The sequence below is a fragment of the Heterodontus francisci genome, chromosome 6 (genome assembly GCF_036365525.1).
Source record: "Heterodontus francisci isolate sHetFra1 chromosome 6, sHetFra1.hap1, whole genome shotgun sequence".
NCBI classification, from domain to species: Eukaryota; Metazoa; Chordata; class Chondrichthyes; order Heterodontiformes; family Heterodontidae; genus Heterodontus; species Heterodontus francisci.
The window spans coordinates 4309141-4333002 of NC_090376.1; the positions used below are offsets into that span (position 1 = coordinate 4309141).

Sequence of the window (23862 nt, forward strand, 5' to 3'; positions counted from 1 at the left end):
ATATTCAATTCCTCCACCACTGGTGTACAGTGGCAGCAGTGCGCACCATCTACAAGATGCACTGTAACAACTCAACAAGGCTCCTTCAACAAAACCTTTCAAACCCGTGACCTCTACGGTAGCAGATGCATGGGACCACCACCACCTGCACGTTTCCCTCCAAGCCACACACCATTCTGACTTGGAACTATATCGCCGTTCCTTCACTGTTGCTGGGTCAAAATCCTGGAACTCCCTTCCTAACAGCACTGTGGGTGTATCTACTCCCCATGGTTTGCAGCAGTTCAAAGTGGCAGCTCACCACCACCTTCTCAAGAGCAAAAAATGTTGGCCTCGCCATTGACGCCCACATCCCGTGAAAGAATTTTAAAAAACCTTTTGGAAGTCCATGTACACCACATCTACTGTGTTAGCCTCGTCAACCCTCTCTGTTAAATCATCAAAAAACGCAATCAAATTAGTTAAACACAATTTGCCGACACTGGCTTTCCGTAATTAATTTACAATTGTCCCAATGACTGTTAATTTTGACCCAGATTAAAGTTTCTAAAAGCTTTCCCACCAACATGGTTAAACTGACTTGCCTGTAGTAGCTGAATTTATCCTTACAACCCTTTTTGAACAAGGATCTAACATTTGTGAATCTACAGGCCTCTGTCACCACCCCTGTATCTAAGGAGGATTGCAAGATTGAGTCTAGTTGAGTTTGTATGAACTGTGGCTCAATGGATTCGCCTCCGAATCAGAGGTCAAGGGTTCAAGTCCCATTCCAGAGACCTGAGCACAAAATCCAGATTGGCTCAGTGAAGGAGTGCTGCACTGTGGCAGGGTCAGTACTGAAGGAATGCTGCACTGTCAGAGGGGCAATACAGAGGGAGTGTTGCACTGTCAGAGGGGTAGCACAGAGGGAGTGCTGCACTGCGGGAGAGTCAGTACTGAGGGAGCGCTGCACTGTCAGATGGACAGTACTGAGGGAGCGCTGCCCTGTCAGAGGGGCAATACAGAAGGAGCGCTGCACTGTTGGATGGGCAGTACTGAGGGAGTGCTGCACTGTCGGATGGACAGTTTTGAGGGAGTGCTGCACTGTGGTAGGGGCAGTACAGTAGGAGCGCTGCGCTGTCGGATGGACAGTACTGAGGGAGTGCTGCACTGTCGGATGGACAGTACTGACGGAGCGCTGCCCTGTCAGAGGGGCAGTACAGTAGGAGCGCTGCACTGTCGGATGGGCAGTACTGAGGGAGTGCTGCACTGTCGGATGGGCAGTACTGAGGAAGTGCTGCACTGTGGTAGGGGCAGTACAGTAGGAGCGCTGCACTGTCGGATGGACAGTACTGAGGGAGCGCTGCCCTGTCAGAGGGGCAATACAGAAGGAGCGCTGCACTGTCGGATGGGCAGTACTGAGGGAGTGCTGCACTGTGGTAGGGGCAGTACAGTAGGAGTGCTACATTGTCCAACTTCATCCCTGCTCAGCTCAGCTGCTGCTGAAACCTTCAGCGATGCCTTTGTCACCTCTAGACTTTCCTCTACGCTCAGTAAACCTGAGATCATCCAAAACTTTGCTGCCCCTGTCTTTACTTGGAACAAGTCCTGTTCTTTCATCACCCCTATGCTCACTGACTTGCAGTGGCTCCCGGTCAAGCAATGTCTTGATTTTAAAATTCTCATCCTTATTTTCAAATCCCTCCATAGTCTCACCCCTCCCTGTGTTTGTAATCTCCTCCAGCCCCACAACCCCCCGGGATATCTGCACTCATCTAATTCTAGGCTCTTGAGCACCCCTGATTTTAATTGTTTTGACATTGGCGGCCGTGCCTTCAACTGCCTGGACCCCAAGTTCTGGAATTCCTTCCCTACACCTCTCCAACTCTTTCTCTCCCTTTTGGACAATCCTTAATACCTACCTCTCTGACCAAGCTTTTGCTCATCTGCCCTAATATCGCCTTATGTGGCTCGGTGTCTAACTTTGCTTTATAATGTTTCTGTGAAGCACCTTGGTATGTCCTATTACGTTAAAGGTGCTATGAAAATATTTATTTATTTAGAAATATTAATTGTTTTTGTAGCACTGTCGGAGGTGCTGTCTTTTGGATGAGATTTTGATAGGGCAGATGGGGTCTCAGTTTAACTGGAAAAGATCAAATGGGCACTACTGAAGAGCAGTGAGTTCTCCTGCTGTGCAGGCCAATATTTATACCTCAGCCAACATCATTAAGAACAGATTACCTGGCTACTATCTCATTACTGTTTGTGGGAGCTTGCTGTGCGCAAACTGGCTGTTGTGTTTCCTACATTACAACAGTGACTACGCTTCGAAAGCACTTCATTGGCTGTAAAGCTTTGGGACATCCTGAGGCAGTGAAAGGAGCTATATAAATGCAAGTTCTTTAAGTCTCTTTTTGAATTTTCACAAGTAAATCTGTAATCCAACCTAAATAAGTCATTACACATTCTCTGTTTGGCACAGTATTATGATACTGAACTATACCCATTATGATGCACATTTATTAAAACTAGTGAGAGGAACTCCTCCATTCTGCACTTGTGATCTCCCCCGTGTGCTCTAGTGGGTGTGGGGAGCTGCTATTAATTTAGTCGTTCAAACAGCCACCACCCACATCACTGCCAAGCAAGTAATAATATTAATTTGTTTAAAAATTAGATAACAACTCCCCCGCATTACTTCAGAAGGTTCTAGAGAGCTCTGTATTGAAATAAAAACAAAAGAGATTCAAACAAAATCCGATTGCGTGATCTGTGCTCCTGTTAAGAAAACAGCAAGTGCGTCACAAGGATCTATCCTTGGCCCCCTCTTATTTCTCATCTGCATGCTGCCCCACGGTGACATCATCTGAAAATACATCAGCTTCCACATGCATGCTGGCAACACCACCTCTCTCTCGACCCGTGCCTCTACTGTCTCAAAATTGTCAGACTACATGTCCGATATGCAGTACTGGATGGGCAGAAACTTCCTCCAATTAAGTATTAGTAAGAGCAAAACCACTGTCTTCAGTCCCTGTCACACACACTGTTCCCTGGCCACTGATTCCATTCATCTCCCAGGCCACTGTCTGAGGCTGAACCAGATTGTTCACAACTTCCATATCCCACTTAATCCTGAGATATGGCTTTGCGTTATTCCAATTCCGGCCTCTTGAGTTTTTAATTGCTCCAACGTGGCGGCTGTGTCTTCAGATGCCTAGCTCCTAAGCTCTAGGAATCCCTCGCTAAACCACTCCACATCTCTCGCCCTCTCTAATCCTTTCAGATGCTTCTCAAGTTCTACCTCTTGGACCAAGCTTTTTGTGACCTGTCCTAAAACCTCATGTGGCTCAGTGTCAAATGTTTGATAATCACTCTTGCGAAGCACCGCAGGACACTTTATTAGGTTGAAGGTGCTGTATGAATACCAGCTTTATTAGTGATAGCTTCCGAACTCTGATCCACTCCATCACCAAAACTGCCTATTTTCACCCAAGGGACATCGCCCAATGCTGCCCCTCTTCTGTCCATTTGCTGCTGAAACCTCATCCGTGCCTGTCATCTCTATACATGATTATTCAAATGCTCTCCTAGGTGGCTTCCAACCTTCATAAATTTGAAATAAAAACAAGAAATGCTGAAATACTCAACAGGTTAGGCAGCATCTGTAGAGAGAGCAGAGTTAATGTTTCAGGTCAGTGACCTTTCATCAGAACTGCTATTTTGTTTTTATTCATAAATTTCAGCTCATCCTAAACTCTGCTGCCCATGTCCTAACTCACAATGTCCTGTTCACTCATCACCCTTCTCCTCACTGACTGACATTGGCTCCCGGTCCAGCAATTCCCAATGTTTAAATTTTTTTTTAAAACCATGAGCCTGTCTTAAACATGTTTTTCATGTTTTTGCTTTTGGACACAGCTCTTGATTATTCTGCCATTAACACTCTCTCTGGACTAATGCTTTTGTGTTTTACCACAACCATTAGCACTCGCTTTGCTGTTTGGTTCGTGACATCTTTGTCATTTAATCTCTCCTACCCTCTACCTAACACACACCTTCCCTTTTGTTCTTCTTCCTCCCCCCCCCACCCCACTTTCGCTTGCTCAAAGCCTATGTGAGGAGGAAAGCCTTAGATTACAGGACGATATAGATGGGTTGGTAAAATGGACGGAGCAGTGGCAAATAGAATATAATCCTGAGAAGTGTGAGGTGATGCATTTTGGGAGGACTAACAAGGCAAGGGAATATACAATGGATAGTAGGATCCTAGGAAGTACAGAGGGTCAGAGGGATCTTGATGTACTTGTCCATAGATCACTGAAGGCAGCAGCACAGGTAGGTAAGGTGGTTAGGCAGGCATATGGGATACTTGCCTTTATTAGCCAAGGCATGGAATATGGGAGCAGTGTGGAGCGCTGGTTGGGCCACAGCTGGAGTACTGTGTACAGTTCTGGTCGCCACACTGTGGGAAGGATGTGATTGCACTGGAGAGGATGTAGAGGAGATTCACCAGGATGTTGCCTGGGCTGGAGCATTTCAGCTATGAAGAGAGACTGGATAGGCTGGGGTTGTTTTCCTCAGAGAAGGCTGAGGGGGGACCTGATTGAGGTGTACAAAATTATGAGGGGCATTGATAGGGTGGATAGGAAGAAACTTTTTCCCTTGGTGGAGGTGTCGATAACCAGGGGGCATAGATTTAAGGTAAGGGGCAGGAGGTTTAGAGGGGATTTGAGGAAAAAAAATTTCACCCAGAGGGTGGTTGGAATCTGGAACGCACTGCCTGAAGAGGTGGTAGAGGCAGGAACCGTCACAACATTTAAGAAGTATTTAGATGAGCATTTGAAATGCCATAGCATACAAGGCTATGGGCCAAGTGCTGGAAAATAGGATTAGAATAGATAGGTGCTTGATGGCCAGCACGGACACAATGGGCCGAAGGGCCTGTTTCTGTGCTGTATAAATCTCTGACTATTACATTTCTAACCTTTGCAAGTTCTAATGAAAGGTCACACACCTGAAACATTAACTGTTTCTCTCTCCACAGATGCTACCAGATCTGCTGAGTATTTCCAGCACATTGTTTTTATTTTGAAATTCCTCACGGGATATGTATGTTTATGCATGTATGTATGTATGTATGTGTGCAGGTATATGTGTGTGTTAAAGGCCTGCTCAGGTCGGGAAAAAGAACCTGACCCAAACCCGGCTGATCCACAGCAGACCAGAGTCTGGCCCGAGTCCCTCCAATTTCGCCACGGGCCCGACCCGACCCGAGCCTGACCCGACCATCCCTTTACTTACCTTCCGCCTGGGAAGATCCACGAAGCTGCGGCACATGGGTGATGACATCATTGCGACGTAACTCGCTCACTGCGCAGACTCAGTTTTGTTCCGGTCTTTGGGTCCCGTCGAGTTCGGGTCAGGTAGCAGGCCTTTAGTGTGTGTGTGTACACCTGTGTCAGTACTAATAAAACTTCCCCTTCAGTCATTAACTGGTATTTGCCATCAAGAGAATCACACTTATTATCTGGGTGTCCCGCTATCACCACAGAATACTCAAAAACCCCAGAAAGACACTTGCTTAGTATGAGGGCATCCCACTTCAGATCACATCAAAGGACATCCCACACACACTGTGTCCCTGCTTTCCCCAAGAGCTGGCTTTTAGTTCTCCCGGACTTCAACACCGAGTACCTAACAGTGATATCATTCCAGAAAGACGCCCTCCCATATGGCAGACTTAAAGTGCCAACCCTGGCTCAGAGGGGGACAACCTTGCATGAATTAGAAGGTTGTCGGTTCAAGTCCCACTCCAGAGACCGGCGTAGTGGTGTTGACACTGAATTAGCAATCCAAAGGCCCAAGCCAATGCCCTGGGGACACAGCTGGAGGAATTTAAATTCAATTAATAAATTCAATTAATTAATGCTTTAAAAATCTGGAATTGATAGCTAGTCTCAGTTATGGTGCCACAAAACTATCGATTGTCACAAAAATCAGTCTGGTTCACTAATGTCCTTTAGGGGAGGAAATCTGCTGTGGATTGGCCTACATGTGACTCCAGACCCACAGCAATGTAGTTGCCTCTTAACTGCCCTTTGAAATGGCCTAGCAAGCCACTCAGGTGTTAAGGGCAAATAGGGATGGGCAACAAATGCTGGCCATGTCAGTGATACCCACATCCCATGAAAAAATAAAAAAAACTTGAGCCCATAATCCAGGCTAACACTCTCAGCGCGGTACTGAGGGAGTGCTACACTGTCAGAGGTGCCATCCTTTGATGATATGTTAAACTGAGGCCCTGTTTGCCCTCTCAGGTGGATGTGAAAGATCCCACTGCATTATTCAAACATGAGCTGGGACATTCTTCCTGGTGCCCTCAGGCCAATATTTATCCCTCAACTGATAGTGATGGTGATCTGATCATTATCACATTGCTGTTTGTGGGATCTTGCCATGCGCAAATTGGCTGCTACGGTTCCCAAGTTACAACAGTGTCTATACTATAAAAGTACTTCATTGGCTGTAAAGGACTTTGGGACACACTGAGGTTGTGAAAGGATCTATATAAATAGATGCAATTCATTCCTTACTCTGCACTTAAAAAGTATCTTAGTGTATCTCTGAAACATTTTAAAGCACTTTACATGTAATACATTACTTTAAAATGCAACGATCGTGTAAGCAAAAACAGCAGCAAGATCATTCCCTTTTTAGCAGCTATCCAATTTTGCTTTAAATAATGTTCTAATCTCTGTCTCAATCAGCACTTATGGTAAAGCATTCCACATTCTAATAACCCTTCATTTTGGGGCAAAAAGAGTGAAGAAATGAATAACCAGTTGTTCGGTTTTTTAATGAGGTCCGTTGAGGGAGGATTGCCAACAGGACACTGGGAGAACTCCACTGCTCTTCTAACAATAATGTCATGAAATCTTCAGTATCCAGCAGAAAAAGTAGATGGGGCCGTAGTTTAAAGCCTCAATCACATAACGGCCCCTCCGACAGTGCAGCACTCCCTCAGTACAGCCCTTACAACAATGCAGCACTCCTTCACTGACCCTCTGACAGTACAACACCCCCTCACTACTGACCCTCTGACAGTGCAGCACTCCCTCAGTACTGACCCTACGACAGTGCAGCACTCCTTCACTGACCCTCTGACAGTGCAGCACTCTCTTAGTACTGACCCTCCGACAGTGCAGCACTCCTTCATTGACCCTCTGACAGTGCAGCACTCCCTCAGTACTGACCCTACAACACTGCAGCACTCCCTCAGTACTGCCGAGTGTGTCTGGATTATGTCTCTGGAATGGGACTTGAACCAACAACTTTCTAACCCGAAGAGTCAAGCTGACAATGCAGAATACTGATTGAACAATGTACAAGGTTACGTTTTCGATTACAACGCCAATCGTAAGACCATAGAAAGATTAAAGAATAAAACACACGTGCAGAATTTATCTAACATGATGATCGTGGTTTCTGCATTGTTTCGTTTCTTCGAATTGTGGGATTTGCAACATAACAGGCCATTCAGCCCATCGTGCTAATGCAGGTTCCATCTCTTGAACTGGAGCTGTTTGCTGCAATTACATTTCCCTGCCCTGTCCCATAATTAGGCTGCTCACAACCATTATCCAAATTGGATAAATATTTAAGGGGGGCAAATTACAGGACTGTGGGGAAAGAGCCAGGGTGAGGGAAGACTGGGACTAATTGGGACCTTTTCAAAGAACTATGTGTCTAACCTGAGTGGATGTGGAAGTTAGGGGGTGAGTACCTGACCCATGGTGAGTGAGAAGAGGGGGTGCTGCAGGGCAGGGTGTACCTGACCCACACTAAGCGAGTAAAGGGGGTAAGTGGGTGGGTAGGGTTTGTACCTCACCTGCGGCGGGTGAGGTTGTGGTATACAAACCTTGGCATGTCGTGTCCATTTATATGTAGTTTTCTGAAGTGTTCTTCATACTGTGGCAACTCTACGTAGTTGATGAGCCACTCGATCACCTCTTCACCTGTCCAGTTAAACACTGTATAAGGGAAAGAGGAAGATATGATTAGGGGCTGACAGGGTCTGCTCAGGCAGGAGCTGCACAGACTGTTTGCAACCGGCAGAATCTGAACCCTCCACCTGAAGTGACTCGCACCATCATTTGACCTGTAAAGCCTCACAGAGACATTGCTCATGCTACTGAAGTGACAAGACCCACAAAGTGTTGAAAATTGTTGGAGCTGTGGGCTGACAAGTTCCCGGATCCTGATGGACTTCATCCTACAGTCTTAAAAGAAGTGGCTAGTGAGATAGCTGATGTGTTGGTTTTAATTTTCCAAAATTCCCTACATTCGGGCAACGTTTCAGTAGATTGGAAAATAGCAAATATAAATAAAGCCTTTATTCAAAAAGGGAGACAGAAAGCAGCAAACTACAAGCCAGTTAGCTTAACATCTGTCATACAGAAAATGTTAGAAGCTATTATTAAAGACATTATAGCAGGACACTTAGAAAAATTCAAGGCAGAGTCAACATGGTTTAGTGAAACCAATTTAGAGTCATAGAGTCGTACAGCATAGAAACAGGCCCTTCAGCCCACTGCGTCCATGCCGACCATAATGCCTAGCTATACGAAATCCCACCTGCCTGCATTAATTCCATATCCCTCTATACCTTGCTCATTGAAGTACCTGTCCAGATGCCTCTTAAATGTTGCTACTGTTCCTGCCTCCACCACCTCCTCAGTCAGCTCATTCCAGATACCCACTATTCTTTGTGCGAAAAATTTACCCCTTTGATCCCCTTTAAACCTCCTCCCTCTCACCTTAAATCTATGCCCTCTAGTTTTAGTCATCCCTACCATGGGAAACAGACTCTGGCTATCTACCCTATCTATGCCTCTCATAATTTTATATACCTCTATCATGTCCCCTCTCAGCCTCCTTCGCTCCAAGGAAAACAGACCCAGCCTATCGAATCTCTCTTTATAACTCAAGCCCTCCAAACTAGGCAACATCCTTGTGAATCGTTTCTGCACCCTCTCTAGCTTAAATCACATCTTTCCTGTAGTGCGGCGACCAGAAAATTTATTGCAGTTCTTTGAAGTAACACGTGCTGTGGATAAAGGGGAACTAGTGGATGTACTGTATTTAGATTCCCAGAAGGCATTTGATAAGGTGCCACATCAAAGGTTATTGTGGAAAATAAGAGCTCATGGTGTCGGGGGTAACATACTGGCATGGATAGAAGATTGGCTAGCTAACAAGAAACAGAGAGTAGGCATAAATGGGTCATTTTCTAGTTGGCAAGATGTAACAAGTGGTGTGCCACAGGCATCAGTGCTGGGGCCTCAACTTTTTCCAATTTATTTAAATGACTGGGATGAAGGGTGTATGGTTGGTAAATTTGCTGATGACACAAGACAGGTAGGAAAGTAAGTCGTGAAGAGGACATAAGGAGGCTACAAAGTGATATGGATAGGTTAAATGAGTGGGCAAAGACCTGGCAAATGCAGTATAATGTAGGAAAATGTGAAATTGCCCATTTGGCAGAAAGAATAAAAAAGAAGCATATTATTGAAATGCGGAGAGATTGCAGAGCTCTGACATGCAGAGGGATCTGGGTGTCTTAGCGCACGAATCACAAAAGGTTAGCATGCAGGTTAGGCAAGTAATTAGGAAAGATAATAGAATGTTCTTTGTTTATTGCGAGGAAAATTGAATACAAAAGTAGGGAAGTTATGCTTCAGCTATACAGGGCATTGGTGAGACCACATCTGGAGTAAAGTGTACAGTCTCCTTATTTAAGGAAGGATGTAAAAATGTTTGAAGCAATTCAGAGAAAGTTTACTAGACTAATACCTGGAATGGGTGGGTAGTCTTGTGAGGAAAGGTTGAAAGGCTAGGCTTGTATTTGTTGGAGATTAGGAGAGTTAAAAGGCGACTTGATTGAAACATATAAGATCCTGAGGGGTCTTGACAGGGTGGATGTGGAAAGGATGTTTCCCCTTGTGGGAGAATCTAGAACTAGGGGTCACTGTTTAAAAATAAGGGGTCGTCCATTTAAGACAGAGATGGGGAGAAATTTTTTCTCTTAGAGGGTCGTGAGCCTTTCTCTTATTGGACTTTCTACGTACTGGCTTAAAAAGCTCTCCTGTATGCACTTTAAGCCTTTTGCACTAAGACTATCCCAGTTGATATTGGGGAAGTTGAAATCCTACTATTATTACCCTATTATTTTTGCACCTCTCTTGAGATTTGCCTACATATCTGCCCTCTATCTCTCCCTGACTGTTTGGAGGCCTGTAGTACACTCCCAGCCAAGTGAATGCCCCCTTTTTGTTTTTAAGTTCTACCCATGTGGCTTCATTTGAGGAACCTTCTAAGATATCATCCCTCCTTACTGCAGTAATTGACTCCTTGAGCAATAGTGCAATGCCACCTCCTCTTTTACCCCTTCCCCTGTCACGCCTGAAGATTCTATACCCTGGGTTATTGAGCTGCCAGTCCTGCCCCTCCCTCAACCACGTCTGTGACAGCAATAATATCATAATGCCATGTGCTAATCAACGCCCTCAATTCATCTGCCTTACTAATAAGACTCCTTGCATTAAAATAGATGCAATCCAGCCTTGAATTTTTCACTTGTGCCTTAACAGGTCTATATTTGCTCTGCCTTCCAGACTGACTCAGTTTCTCTTCTATATTTGACTGTGCATCCCCCCTACTATTTGAGGGAAAAAAATTTCACCCAGAGGGTGGTTGGAATCTGGAACGCACTGCCTGAAGAGGTGGTAGAGGCCGGAACCCTCACAATATTTAAGAAGTATTTAGATGAGCACTTGAAATGCCAAAGCATACAAGGCTACGGGCCAAGTGCTGGAAAATGGGATTAGAATAGTTAGGTGCTTGATGACCGGCACAGACACGATGGGCCGAAGGGCCTGTTTCTGTGCTGTATAACTCTATGACTCTTTGGAACTCTCTTCCTCAAAAGGCGGTGGAAGCAGAGTCTTTGAATATTTTTAAGGCAGAGGTAGATAGGTTCTTGATAAGCAAGGGAGTGGAAGGTTATCGGGGGTAGGTGGGAATGTGGAGTTGAGGTTACAATCAGATCAGCCATGATCTTATTTAATGGTGGAGCAGGCTCAAGGGGCCGAGTGTCCTACTCCTGCTCCTAAATCGTATGTTTGTATAAGCTACAGTAATGAGCAAGCTCACTAGTGGAGTTTCCTTGATCTACAGACTGGAGTTGGAGAATGAGAACGACTTTATAATTTCAATGAAACTGAGGGGAAGCGGAACTGAAACCTCAAGCAACTCTCGAGAGTTTATTAAGAGCACAGCACAGTGAGCACCGCTGACAGGTAAGAACATGGGGAGGCCAGTCTGTGATTCTTACTGTGGTTTAACATTCCGCCTCAGCTCACAATTGGAGATTGGATTCATGAACAAGTTACTGTGGAACTGAACCTCAGCAACATTCACCTGGAGTGGAGAAGAGCTGGGTTTAAATGGAGCCCAATCTCCACTCACTGATCACGGTGTAGTTGGTTCCTACACTGTCTACATTGTGATTGCATTGGAGGGGGTGCAGAGGCGATTCACCAGGATGTTGCCTGGGATGGAACATTTAAGCTATGAAGAGAGGTTGGATAGGCTTGGGTTGTGTTCACTGGAGCAGAGAAGACTGAGGGGTGACCTGATCGAGGTGTACAAGATTATGAGGGGCATGGACAGGGTGGATAGGGAGCAGCTGTTCCCCTTAGCTGAAGGGTCAGTTACGACGGGTCACAAGTTTAAGGTGCGGGGCGGGAGGTTTAAGGGGGATTTGAGGAAGATCTTTTTTACCCAGAGGGTGGTGACGGTCTGGAATGCCCTGCCTGGGAGGGTGGTAGAGACAGGTTGCCTCACATCCTTTAAAAAGTACCTGGATGAGCACTTGGCACGTCATAACATTCAAGGCTATGGGCCAAGTGCTGGCAAATGGGATTAGGTAGACAGGTCAGGTGTTTTAATGCATCGGTGCAGACTCGATGGGCCAAAGGGCCTCTTCTGCACTGTATTATTCTGTGATTCTGTCCTCTGGATTTAGATTATGTGAAACATCAATTTGCTGACTAGTGTCAAGGGTCATAACTCAAATGCAGAGCAACAGTCACATCTCAGCTCCCAGTGAGCATGGCTCCACAGCACAGAGTGACTTCCAGGAATTAATTTCCGATTTATGTTAACTGCAGACCGATATGACTCTCCTCGACATCCCAGCAGTGCAAGTTCCCTCTGCTGGAGGGAGCTCTGTAATATCTGACCAGAACAGGGAGATCTTCTTCTTTCTTCTTCTTTGGCCTCCTTGTCTCGGGAGACAATGGGTAAGCGCCTGGAGGTGGTCAGTGGTTTGTGGAGCAGCGCCTGGAGTGGCTATAAAGGCCAATACTAGAGTATCTACAGCATAATAAATACAAGCACCATTGTCATGCTAGGTCCTTTTGTCATGAGCATTGATTTTAAACTGTTACTGGAGTGAGGAAAGGACTGCTGAACAGATCAGCCATGGCTGGAAGGGACGTTTATTAACAGACGGTGTTTGGAAGGACAAAGCAGCCATTCCCTGACATTCAACCCACAATGGACTTTTGATCATCAGACGTTGAAGGTGGGGGAGCTCGCATTCCAGGTTGATTGTTAAGATGGCCGAATACACAAACGGACATGGTCAAACCAGCTAGTCACATGACCAACTTGTTTGGCAACCTGAGTTTTTCGAATTTGTACAAACAGTTTGGGCAGAAAGCTGTTTGCTCCTGGACTGAGAAAATCTCTCCCCTGTCTGCTCCCATCTCTTTCTCACAAGCCTCTGAATCCACTGAAGACCCATGAACCCCAAGAGAGTAAAGTTTCCTACAGCGAACAAGGGTTAAAGAAGAATACTGGGCCCCAACGAAAAGCAAAATCTACCTACAATCAAGGACTCTACAGTGAGCTCAAAGAATCGTAACACCACCACTTCGGATATTGCCTCAAACCTTTCCACTTTAATTTTCTTCTGCTCTTTTCTGTCTCTATTTGCATGTGTATGCATGCTAGTGTGGGGAGCGGCATGTATCCATAGGCGTTAACTGAATTAGATTTAAATTTAAGTTTTTAAAATTTCAACTTTTCTTCTTTAAACCTAAGAAGGCCTGTATTGCTGGTTTCTTTGCCTTATAATTGGAAAGCGGTGAACAAGGATTTACCAAGGGGGAGCTAAAAACACAGCATGTTTAAAATTAACTTTTGTTCCAGTAAGACCAGGTGAAGGCTGAAAGAGAACTCTAGACCTCTTTCTCACCTGGTCATATCAACTATACTGATCCTTTCAAATAATTGAATCTTACAAAAGGATCTCTAACTTTCAGTCTTGATATGTTCAAAGAAAACTTTGTGTTTACCTGAACTGAGAGTGTTCAGTATGATAACACAGGGGTTCTGTATATCCCTGACCTGAGAGTGTTCAATGTGATGTATGAATGTACAATGTAAATGTAGATGATTCTCTGTACACTGTGATAATGTAGATGTAACTGACCTGGGAATGTTCAATATAGTAATATAATCTCTGCATGTCCCGATCCAGGAACTACACAATGCGGTGATGTTGACGTAGCTCTGCATGCGTATGCCCTGCGCAATAGCTGCAGCCTAGTGTATAACTGAGATGAGGAGAAATTTCTTCACCCAGACAGTGGTGAGCCTGTGGAATTAGCTACCAAAGAAAGCAGTTGAGGCCAAAACATTGTATGTTTTCAAGAAGGAGTTAGATATAGCTCTTGGGTATAAAGGGATCAAAGGGTATGGGGCAAAAGCAGGAACAGGCTACTGAGTTGGATGATCAGCCACGATCAGAATGAATGGCGGAGCTGGCTTGAAGGGTCAAATGGCTTACTCCTGCTCCTATTTTCTATGGCAAAATGGGACATCAGCTATTCGGGAGCAGAGAGTGCGAGCGAGTGATCAGCTGGGAAGGTCAGTTTCAAAGTAAACTCAATTTCCTTTTGTTTTCGGCGGAGACCAGGGGGCTGCTGGGTAAGTAAAACCCTATATATTTGGGCCGTTTCTAAACCCGAGACACTACACAGGTAGTGGCTCCCACCCGCCCTCCTCCTCTAACCAAAAAAAAAGGACTCGGTGGTGTGTAGATAAGGTAAGGCTTTTTCTATTTTTCTTTTTTTTATCGTGTGATTGGTAAAAACTTTTCGTTCCTTTTTCATTTAACTAAGTTAAGCTTAAGATGAAAAATGGTAGGAGATCTCAGACCCATGTCATGCTCCTCTTGCTCAATGTGGGAGCTCAGGGACGCGGCTGATGTCCCTGACTCCTTCACGTGCAGGAAGTGTGTCCAGCTGCAGCTCTTGTTAGACAGCATGACGGCTCTGGAGCTGCGGATGGACTCACTTTGGAGCATGCACGATGCTGAGGAGGTCGTGGATAGCACCTTTAGAGAATTGGTCATACCGCAGATTAGGATTGCTGAGGGAGAAAGGGAATGGGTGACCAAAAGGCAGAGAAAGAGCAGGAAGGCAGCGCAGGAGTCCCCTGCGGTCATCTCCCTCCAAAACAAGTATAGGCGGTTCTGTGGTCGAAAACGAGACTCCCGAATGGTATGTTGCCTCCCAGGTGCACGGGTCAGGGATGTCTCAGATCGGCTGCAGAACATTCTGAAGGGGGAGGGTGAACAGCCAGTTGTCATTGTGCACACAGGCACCAATGATATAGGTAAAAAACGGGATGAGGTCCTACAAGCAGAATTTAGGGACTTAGGAGCCAAAGTTAAAAAGTAGGACCTCAGAGGTAGTAATCTCAGGATTGCTACCAGTGCCACGTGATAGTCAGAGTAGAAATGAAAGAATAGTCAGGATGAATGCGTGGCTTGAGAGATGGTGCAGGAAGGAGGGGTTCAGCTTTTTGGGACATTGGGACCGGTTCTGGGGGAGGTGGGACTATTACAAATTGGACGGTCTACACCTGGGCCGGACTGGAACCAATGTCCTTGGGAGTGCTTTTGCCAACGCTGTTGGGGAGGGTTTAAATTAACGTGGCAGGGGGATGGGAACCAAATGAGGAGGTCAGTGGACAATAAGGAGGTAGTAACGAAAGCCTGTAAGGAACTAGATAATGAAGTCAGCGTGACTAAGGGGAAGAGTAGGCAGGGAGCAGATGATGAACGCAAAGGGAGTGGTGGTCTGAGGTGCATTTGTTTTAATGCAAGAAGTGTAGTAGGTAAGGCAGATGAACTTAGGGCTTGGATTAGTACCTGGGAGTATGATGTTATTGCTATTACTGAGACTTGGTTGAGGGAAGGGCATGATTGGCAACTAAATATCCCAGGATATCGATGCTTCAGGCGGGATAGAGAGGGAGGTAAAAGGGGTGGAGGAGTTGCATTACTGGTCAAAGAGGATATCACAGCTGTGCTGAAGGAGGGCACTATGGAGGACTCGATCAGTGAGGCAATATGGGCAGAACTCAGAAATAGGAAGGGTGCAGTAACAATGTTGGGGCTGTACTACAGGCCTCCCAACAGCGAGCGTGAGATAGAGGTACAAATATGTAAACAGATTATGGAAAGATGTAGGAGCAAAAGAGTGGTGGTGATAGGGGATTTTAATTTTCCCAACATTGACTGGGATTCACTTAGTGTTAGAGGTCTAGATGGAGCAGAATTTGTCAGGAGCATCCAGGAGGGTTTTCGAGAGCAGTATGTAAATAGTCCAACTCGGGAAGGGGCCATACTGGACCTGGTGTTGGGGAATGAGCCCGGCCAGGTGGTTGAAGTTTCAGTAGGGGACTACTTTGGGAATAGTGATCACAATTCCGTAAGCTTTAAAATACTCATGGACAAAGACGAGAGTGGTCCTAAAGGAAGAGTGCTAAATTGGGGGAAGGCCAACTATACCAAAATTCGGCAGGAGCTGGGGAATGTAAATTGGGAGCAGCTGTTTGAAGGTAAATCCACACGTGATATGTGGGAGGCTTTTAAAGAGAGGTTGATTAGCGTGCAGGAGAGACATGTTCCTGTGAAAATGAGGGATAGAAATGGCAAATTAGGGAACCATGGATGACAGGTGAAATTGTGAGACTAGCTAAGAGGAAAAAGGAAGCATACATAAGGTCCAGGAGGCTGAAGAAAGACGAAGCTTTGAAAGAATATCGGGAATGTAGGACCAATCTGAAACGAGGAATTAAGAGGGCTAAAAGGGGTCATGAAATATCTTTAGCAAACAGTGTTAAGGAAAATCCCAAAGCCTTTTATTCATATATAAGGAGCAAGAGGGTAACTAGAGAAAGGATTGGCCCACTCAAGAACAAAGGAGGAAAGTTATGCGTGGAGTCAGAGAAAATGGGTGAGATTCTAAACGAGTACTTTGCATCGGTATTCACAGAGGAGAGGGACATGAAGGATGTTGAGGTTAGGAACAGATGTTTGATTACTCTAGGTCAGGTCGGCATAAGGAGGGAGGAAGTGTTGGGTATTCTAAAAGGCATTAAGGTGGACAAGTCCCCAGGTCCGGATGGGATCTATCCCAGGTTACTGAGGGAAGCGAGACAGGAAATAGCTGGGACCTTAACAGATATCTTTGCAGCATCCTTAAACACGGGTGAGGTCCCGGAGGACTGGAGAATTGCTAATGTTGGCCCCTTGTTTAAGAAGGGTAGCAGGGAAAATCCAGGTAATTATAGACCGGTGAGCCTGACGTCAGTGGTAGGGAAGCTGCTGGAGAAGCTACTGAGGGATAGGATCTATTCCCATTTGGAAGAAAATGGGCTTATCAGTGATAGGCAACATGGTTTTGTGCAGGGAAGGTCATGTCTTACCAACTTAATAGAATTCTTTGAGGAAGTGACAAAGTTGATTGATGAGGGAAGGGCTGTAGATGTCATATACATGGACTGCAGTAAGGCATTTAATAAGGTTCCCCATGGTAAGCTGATGGAGAAAGTGAAGGCGCATGGGGTCCAAGGTGTACTAGCTAGATGGATAAAGAACTGGCTGGGCAACAGGAGACAGAGAGTAGCAGTGGAAGGGAGTTTCTCAAAATGGAGACGTGTGACCAGTGGTGTTCCACAGGGATCCGTGCTGGGACCACTGTTGTTTGTGATATACATAAACGATTTGGAGGAAAGTATAGGTGGTCTGATTAGGAAGTTTGCAGACGACACTAAGATTGGTGGAGTAGCAGATAGTGAAGGGGACTGTCAGAGAATACAGCAGAATATAAATAGATTGGAGAGTTGGGCAGAGAAATGGCAGATGGAGTTCAATCAGGACAAATGCGAGGTGATGCATTTTGGAAGATCCAATTCAAGAGTGAACTATACAGTAAATGGAAAAGTCCTGGGGAAAATTGATGTACAGAGAGATTTGGGTGTTCAGGTCCATTGTTCCCTGAAGGTGGCAACGCAGGTCAATAGAGTGGTCAAGAAGGCATACGGCATGCTTTCCTTCATCGGACGGGGTATTGAGTACAAGAGTTGGCAGGTCATGTTACAGTTGTATAGGACTTTGGTTCGGCCACATTTGGAATACTGCGTGCAGTTCTGGTCGCCACATTACCAAAAGGATGTGGATGCTTTGGAGAGGGTGCAGAGGAGGTTCACCAGGATGTTGCCTAGTATGGAGGGCGCTAGCTATGAAGAGAGGTTGAGTAGATTAGGATTATTTTCATTAGAAAGACGGAGGTTGAGGGGGGACCTGATTGAGGTGTACAAAATCATGAGAGGTATAGACAGGGTGGATAGCAAGAAGCTTTTTCCCAGAGTGGGGGATTCAATTACTAGGGGTCACGAGTTCAAAGTGAAAGGGGAAAAGTTTAGGGGGGATATGCGTGGTAAGTTCTTTACGCAGAGGGTGGTGGGTGCCTGGAACGCGTTGCCAGCGGAGGTGGTAGACGTGGGCACGATAGCGTCTTTTAAGATGTATCTAGACAGATACATGAATGGGCAGGAAGCAAAGAGATACAGACCCTTAGAAAATAAGCGTCATGTTTAGATAGAGGATCTGGATCGGCGCAGGCTTGGAGGGCCGAAGGTCCTGTCCCTGTGCTGTAATTTTCTTTGTTCTTTGTTCTACCTGACTGCTGAATAGAGTGCAGGAGAAAGAGTTCCCCAGCGGTGCGTGCCTGCATTTACCTTCGGAGCTTTTCCACGATTTCCATAGGTCCTCCACACTGATCAGCTTATCCCCTCCATGAAACGTGCTGTGCTTCGCTGCTGCATCTTGGTAGTTCAGATCTTCTCGTAAAAACTATCAGGAAAAAAAACTGGCATTAATGATTAACAGGGCTCCAGACAGTCAATTGCCCAGGATACCTGTATCAGCTTAATGCCTGTTACAGCATCCACGCACCACGTCACTATGAAAACTAAGCATCCCCTATACCCAGTCTCGTGGATGGCTGACCTCCCTCTCCCACAAGGCTCCCAGTAAAAGCAGCGAATGCTACGCTCATCAACTCCTTCAGAATTAGCTGGGATGAAGATATGCTCAAAAATGAAATTGAAGTTTCTCCAGTCTCTTGCCCCCACCATGGCTTACTGACACAAAGGCACTATCTCACATAATAGTAAATCAGACAAGCCAGCAGCCTTTGGATTGATTCCCAGCCTATGCAGTGTTAGGCTGCCCTCAGACAGGACAGCAGCTAGCTTATGATAAAGGACCTCAACTCCCATCCAGGCTAGGAAGGTGTATAAATCTGCCAGGCTTCCCCAATCATTATCTATCAAGGCCATAAAACCACTTGCTGGCACTTGTTGAAAAGGCCTACCGAGTCAAATACATGCTTAACTCACAATACAATTTATAATACCAGGAGCTTTTTTTCATATAAGAAAAACCAGTCCTAGAGAGAAAAACCGATGATGGTCTTTCCTGGGAGTTGAGGTAAAAACACTAAACACAATGCCAATTCTTAGGAACCATACCAACCTTTTTTAAATGAAGTGAACTGGAGGGTTAGGAGAGTGGGGGGAAGTTTGCAGTGAATCAGGGATTTAGTGATGGTCTGGAGAATTTCCAAAGGCTGCAGGACGGGAGAAATGCAGAGTTAGAAAGGATATCTTGACTTCACCAGTGAGGATGTAACATGGAAGAGAAGGTTGTGGGACAGGGCTTTTGGAGGTTCAGAGGAATCACAGACATTTACAGCACAGGAGGAGGCAGACAGCCTTTGGCTCTATGTCAACTGTTTACTAGAAAACTCAAAAACTAATTACATTCTCCCCATGGTTCAAATGTATATGTACTCTTCCCTTAAAAGATGTATTGGTCTCTGCTTGAACTGTGATCAAGCACTTTGACAATCCTCTGTAAAGACATCTCTCCCATCTCCTCAGTACACACTTTCTCACACCAAAGAAAATGGTGCTTTCTCTGGCACAGGAGTCAGTGAAACAGGAAGAAAGCTTTGGAAGGCTAACGGTTACAGTAGTGGCAATCAGAGAGAGAGACAAGACAGTTTGTGACCACGCAAACATCCCAATACTGGGCAGCACGACTCAATATTCAACGAAATAAAAGCTAAATACTGCAGATGCTGGAAATCTGAAATAAAAACAAAAAGTGCTGGAAATACTCAGCCGGTCCGGCAGCATCTGTGGAGAGTTCTGATGAAAGGTGACTGACCTGAAACGTTAGCATCTGTGGCGAGAGAAGCAGAGTTACCAGACCTGCTGAGTATTCCCAGCACTTTTTGTTATTAATTCAATATTCAATGAGTTGTATTTGTACTGTGTCTGTCTGGCCTCCTGTGCTGCACGTTAATGTCACTGCGCAGGGTTAAAACTCACTGCAAATTGGGAAATAATTACTTGGATTTCCAACAGGTACAGAACACTTTCATCCTTTTAATCTGCATTGTTACCAGGTATTTTGGAGCTAGTAAGCTACAGGAAAAGCATCACTTAAGGCAGTAAGCTTTAATGCTCCATTATACGTCATCTATAATTGCCTTATTTCATCTCTGAAAAATTATTCATCATTCTACCTCCGCTGGAAATAAACTTGCACCTACCGGAACTCAACTAGTGATTGGCTGAATTCAGCATCTCCACAGATCTGGCCTGAACTGCTAAGTATTTTCAGAGGATTCTGTTTTCCTTTGTACCCACCAGTATTGTACCCCAGTTTTATAAAGTGACAGACCTGTATCCACCAGTACTGTACCCCAGTTTTATACTGTGACAGACCTGTACCCACCAGCACTGTACCCCAGTTTTATAAAGTGACAGACCTGTACCCACCAGTACTGTACCCCAGAGTTAGACAGTGACAGACCTGTACCCACCAGCACTGTACCCCAGTTTTATAAAGTGACAGACCTGTACCCACCAGTACTGTACCCCAGAGTTAGACAGTGACAGACCTGTACCCACCAGCACTGTACCCCAGTTTTATAAAGTGACAGTCCTGTACCCACCAGTACTGTACCCGAGTTAGACAGTGACAGACCTGCACCCACCAGTACTGTAACCCAGAGTTAGACTGTGACAGACCTGTACCCACCAGTACTGTACCCCAGTTTTATACAGTGACAGACCTGTACCCACCAGTACTGTACCCCAGTGTTATAGTGACAGACCTGAACCCACCAGTATTGTACCCCAGTTTTATACAGTGACAGACCTGTACCCACCAGTACTGTACCCCAGTGTTATAGTGACAGACCTGAACCCACCAGTACTGTAACCCAGTTTTATACAGTGACAGACCTGTACCCACCAGTACTGTACCCCAGTGTTACAGTGACAGACCTGAACCCACCAGTACTGTAACCCAGTTTTATACAGTGACAGACCTGTACCCACCAGTACTGTACCCCAGTGTTATAGTGACAGACCTGTACCCACCAGTACTGTACCCCAGAGTTGGACAGTGACAGACCTGTACCCACCAGTACTGTACCCCAGAGTTGGACAGTGACAGACCTGTACCCACCAGTACTGTACCCCAGAGTTATAGTGACAGACCTGTACCCACCAGTATTGTACCCCAGAGTTATACAGTGACAGACCTGTACCCACCAGTATTATACTCCAGTATTATAGAGTGACAGACCTGTACCCACCAGTACTGTACCCCAGAGTTAGAAAGTGACAGACCTGTACCCACCAGTACTATACCCCAGAGTTATACAGTGACAGACCTGTACCCACCAGTACTATACCCCAGAGTTATACAGTGACAGACCTGTACCCATCAGTACTATACCCCAGAGTTATACAGTGACAGACCTGTCCCCACCAGTATTGTACCCCAGTATTATACAGTGACAGACCTGTACCCACCAGTACTGTACCCCAGAGTTAGAAAGTGACAGACCTGTACCCACCAGTAATGTACCCCAGTATTATACAGTGACAGATCTGTACCCACCAGTAATGTACCCCAGTATTATACAGTGACAGACCTGTACCCACCAGTACTGTACCCCAGAGTTAGAAAGTGACAGACCTGTACCCACCAGTACTGTACCCCAGAGTTAGACAGTGACAGACCTGTACCCACCAGTACTGTACCCCAGAGTTAGACAGTGACAGACCTGTATCCACCAGTACTGTACCCCAGTTTTATACAGTGACAGACCTGTACCCACCAGTACTGTACCCCAGAGTTAGACAGTCACAGACCTGTATCCACCAGTACTGTACCCCAGAGTTAGAAAGTGACAGACCTGTACCCACCAGTACTGTACCCCAGAGTTAGACAGTGACAGACCTGTACCCACCAGTACTGTACCCCAGTTTTATACAGTGACAGACTTGTACCCACCAATACTGTACCACAGTTTTATAGTGACCGCTCTGTACCCACCAGTACTGTACCCCAGTTATATAGTGACCGCTCTGTACCCACCAGTATTGTACCCCAGTTTTATACAGTGACAGACCTGTACCCACCAGTACTGTACCCCAGTTTTATAGTGACCGATCTGTACCCACCAGTACTGTACCCCAGTTTTATAGTGACCGATCTGTACCCACCAGTACTGTACCCCAGTTTTATAGTGACCGATCTGTACCCACCAGTACTGTACCCCAGTTTTATAGTGACCGATCTGTACCCACCAGTACTGTACCCCAGTTATATAGTGACCGCTCTGTACCCACCAGTACTGTACCCCAGTTATATAGTGACCGCTCTGTATCCACCAGTACTGTACCCCAGTTTTATAAAGTGACAGACCTGTACCCACCAGTACTGTACCCCAGTTTTATAGTGACCGATCTGTACCCACCAGTACTGTACCCCAGTTTTATAAAGTGACAGACCTGTACCCACCAGTACTGTACCCCAGTTTTATAGTGACCGATCTGTACCCACCAGTACTGTACCCCAGTTTTATAGTGACCGCTCTGTACCCACCAGTACTGTACCCCAGTTTTATACAGTGACAGACCTGTACCCACCAGTACTGTACCCCAGTGTTATAAAGTGACAGACCTGTACCCACCAGTACGGCACCCCAGTTATATAGTGACCGCTCTGTACCCACCAATACTGTACCCCAGAGTTGGACAGTGACAGACCTGTACCCACCAGTACTGTACCCCAGAGTTATACAGTGACAGACCTGTACCCACCAGTATTGTACCCCAGTATTATACAGTGACAGACCTGTACCCACCAATACTGTACCCCAGAGTTGGACAGTGACAGACCTGTACCCACCAGTACTATACCCCAGAGTTATACAGTGACAGACCTGTACCCACCAGTACTATACCCCAGAGTTATACAGTGACAGACCTGTACCCACCAGTACTATACCCCAGAGTTATACAGTGACAGACCTGTACCCATCAGTACTATACCCCAGAGTTATACAGTGACAGACCTGTACCCACCAGTATTGTACCCCAGTATTATACAGTGACAGACCTGTACCCACCAGTACTGTACCCCAGAGTTAGAAAGTGACAGACCAGTAATGTACCCCAGTATTATACAGTGACAGACCTGTACCCACCAGTAATGTACCCCAGTATTATACAGTGACAGACCTGTACCCACCAGTAATGTACCCCAGTATTATACAGTGACAGACCTGTACCCACCAGTACTGTACCCCAGAGTTAGACAGTGACAGACCTGTACCCACCAGTACTGTACCCCAGTTTTATACAGTGACAGACCTGTACCCACCAGTACTGTACCCCAGAGTTATACAGTGACAGACCTGTACCCACCAGTATTGTACCCCAGTATTATACAGTGACAGACCTGTACCCACCAGTACTGTACCCCAGAGTTAGAAAGTGACAGACCTGTACCCACCAGTACTGTACCCCAGAGTTAGAAAGTGACAGACCTGTACCCACCAGTACTGTACCCCAGAGTTAGAAAGTGACAGACCTGTACCCACCAGTACTGTACCCCAGTTTTATACAGTGACAGACCTGTACCCACCAGTACTGTACCCCAGTTATATAGTGACCGCTCTGTACCCACCAGTACTGTACCCCAGTTTTATAGTGACCGCTCTGTACCCACCAGTACTGTACCCCAGTTTTATACAGTGACAGACCTGTACCCACCAGTACTGTACCCCAGTTATATAGTGACCGCTCTGTACCCACCAGTACTGTACCCCAGTTTTATAGTGACCGCTCTGTACCCACCAGTACTGTACCCCAGTTTTATACAGTGACAGACTTGTACCCACCAATACTGTACCCCAGTTATATAGTGACCGATCTGTACCCACCAGTACTGTACCCCAGTTTTATAGTGACCACTCTGTACCCACCAGTACTGTACCCCAGTTATATAGTGACCGCTCTGTACCCACCAATACTGTACCCCAGTTTTATAGTGACCGATCTGTACCCACCAATACTGTACCCCAG

General features: G+C 45.9%; 1 protein-coding gene across 2 annotated transcripts in view; it reads right to left on the reverse strand.

The window, feature by feature from the left end:
* Positions 1 to 23862, reverse strand: part of stim1b (stromal interaction molecule 1b) — a 244786-nt gene that overhangs the window by 95416 nt on the left and 125508 nt on the right. For both annotated transcript variants that reach the window (XM_068032988.1, XM_068032987.1), the window contains exons 3-4: positions 18145 to 18259; positions 7904 to 8015 (exon numbers count right to left, since the gene is read on the reverse strand). In XM_068032988.1, coding sequence (XP_067889089.1) covers positions 7904 to 8015; positions 18145 to 18259 — 227 coding nt within the window. The remainder of the gene's footprint in view (positions 1 to 7903; positions 8016 to 18144; positions 18260 to 23862) is intronic.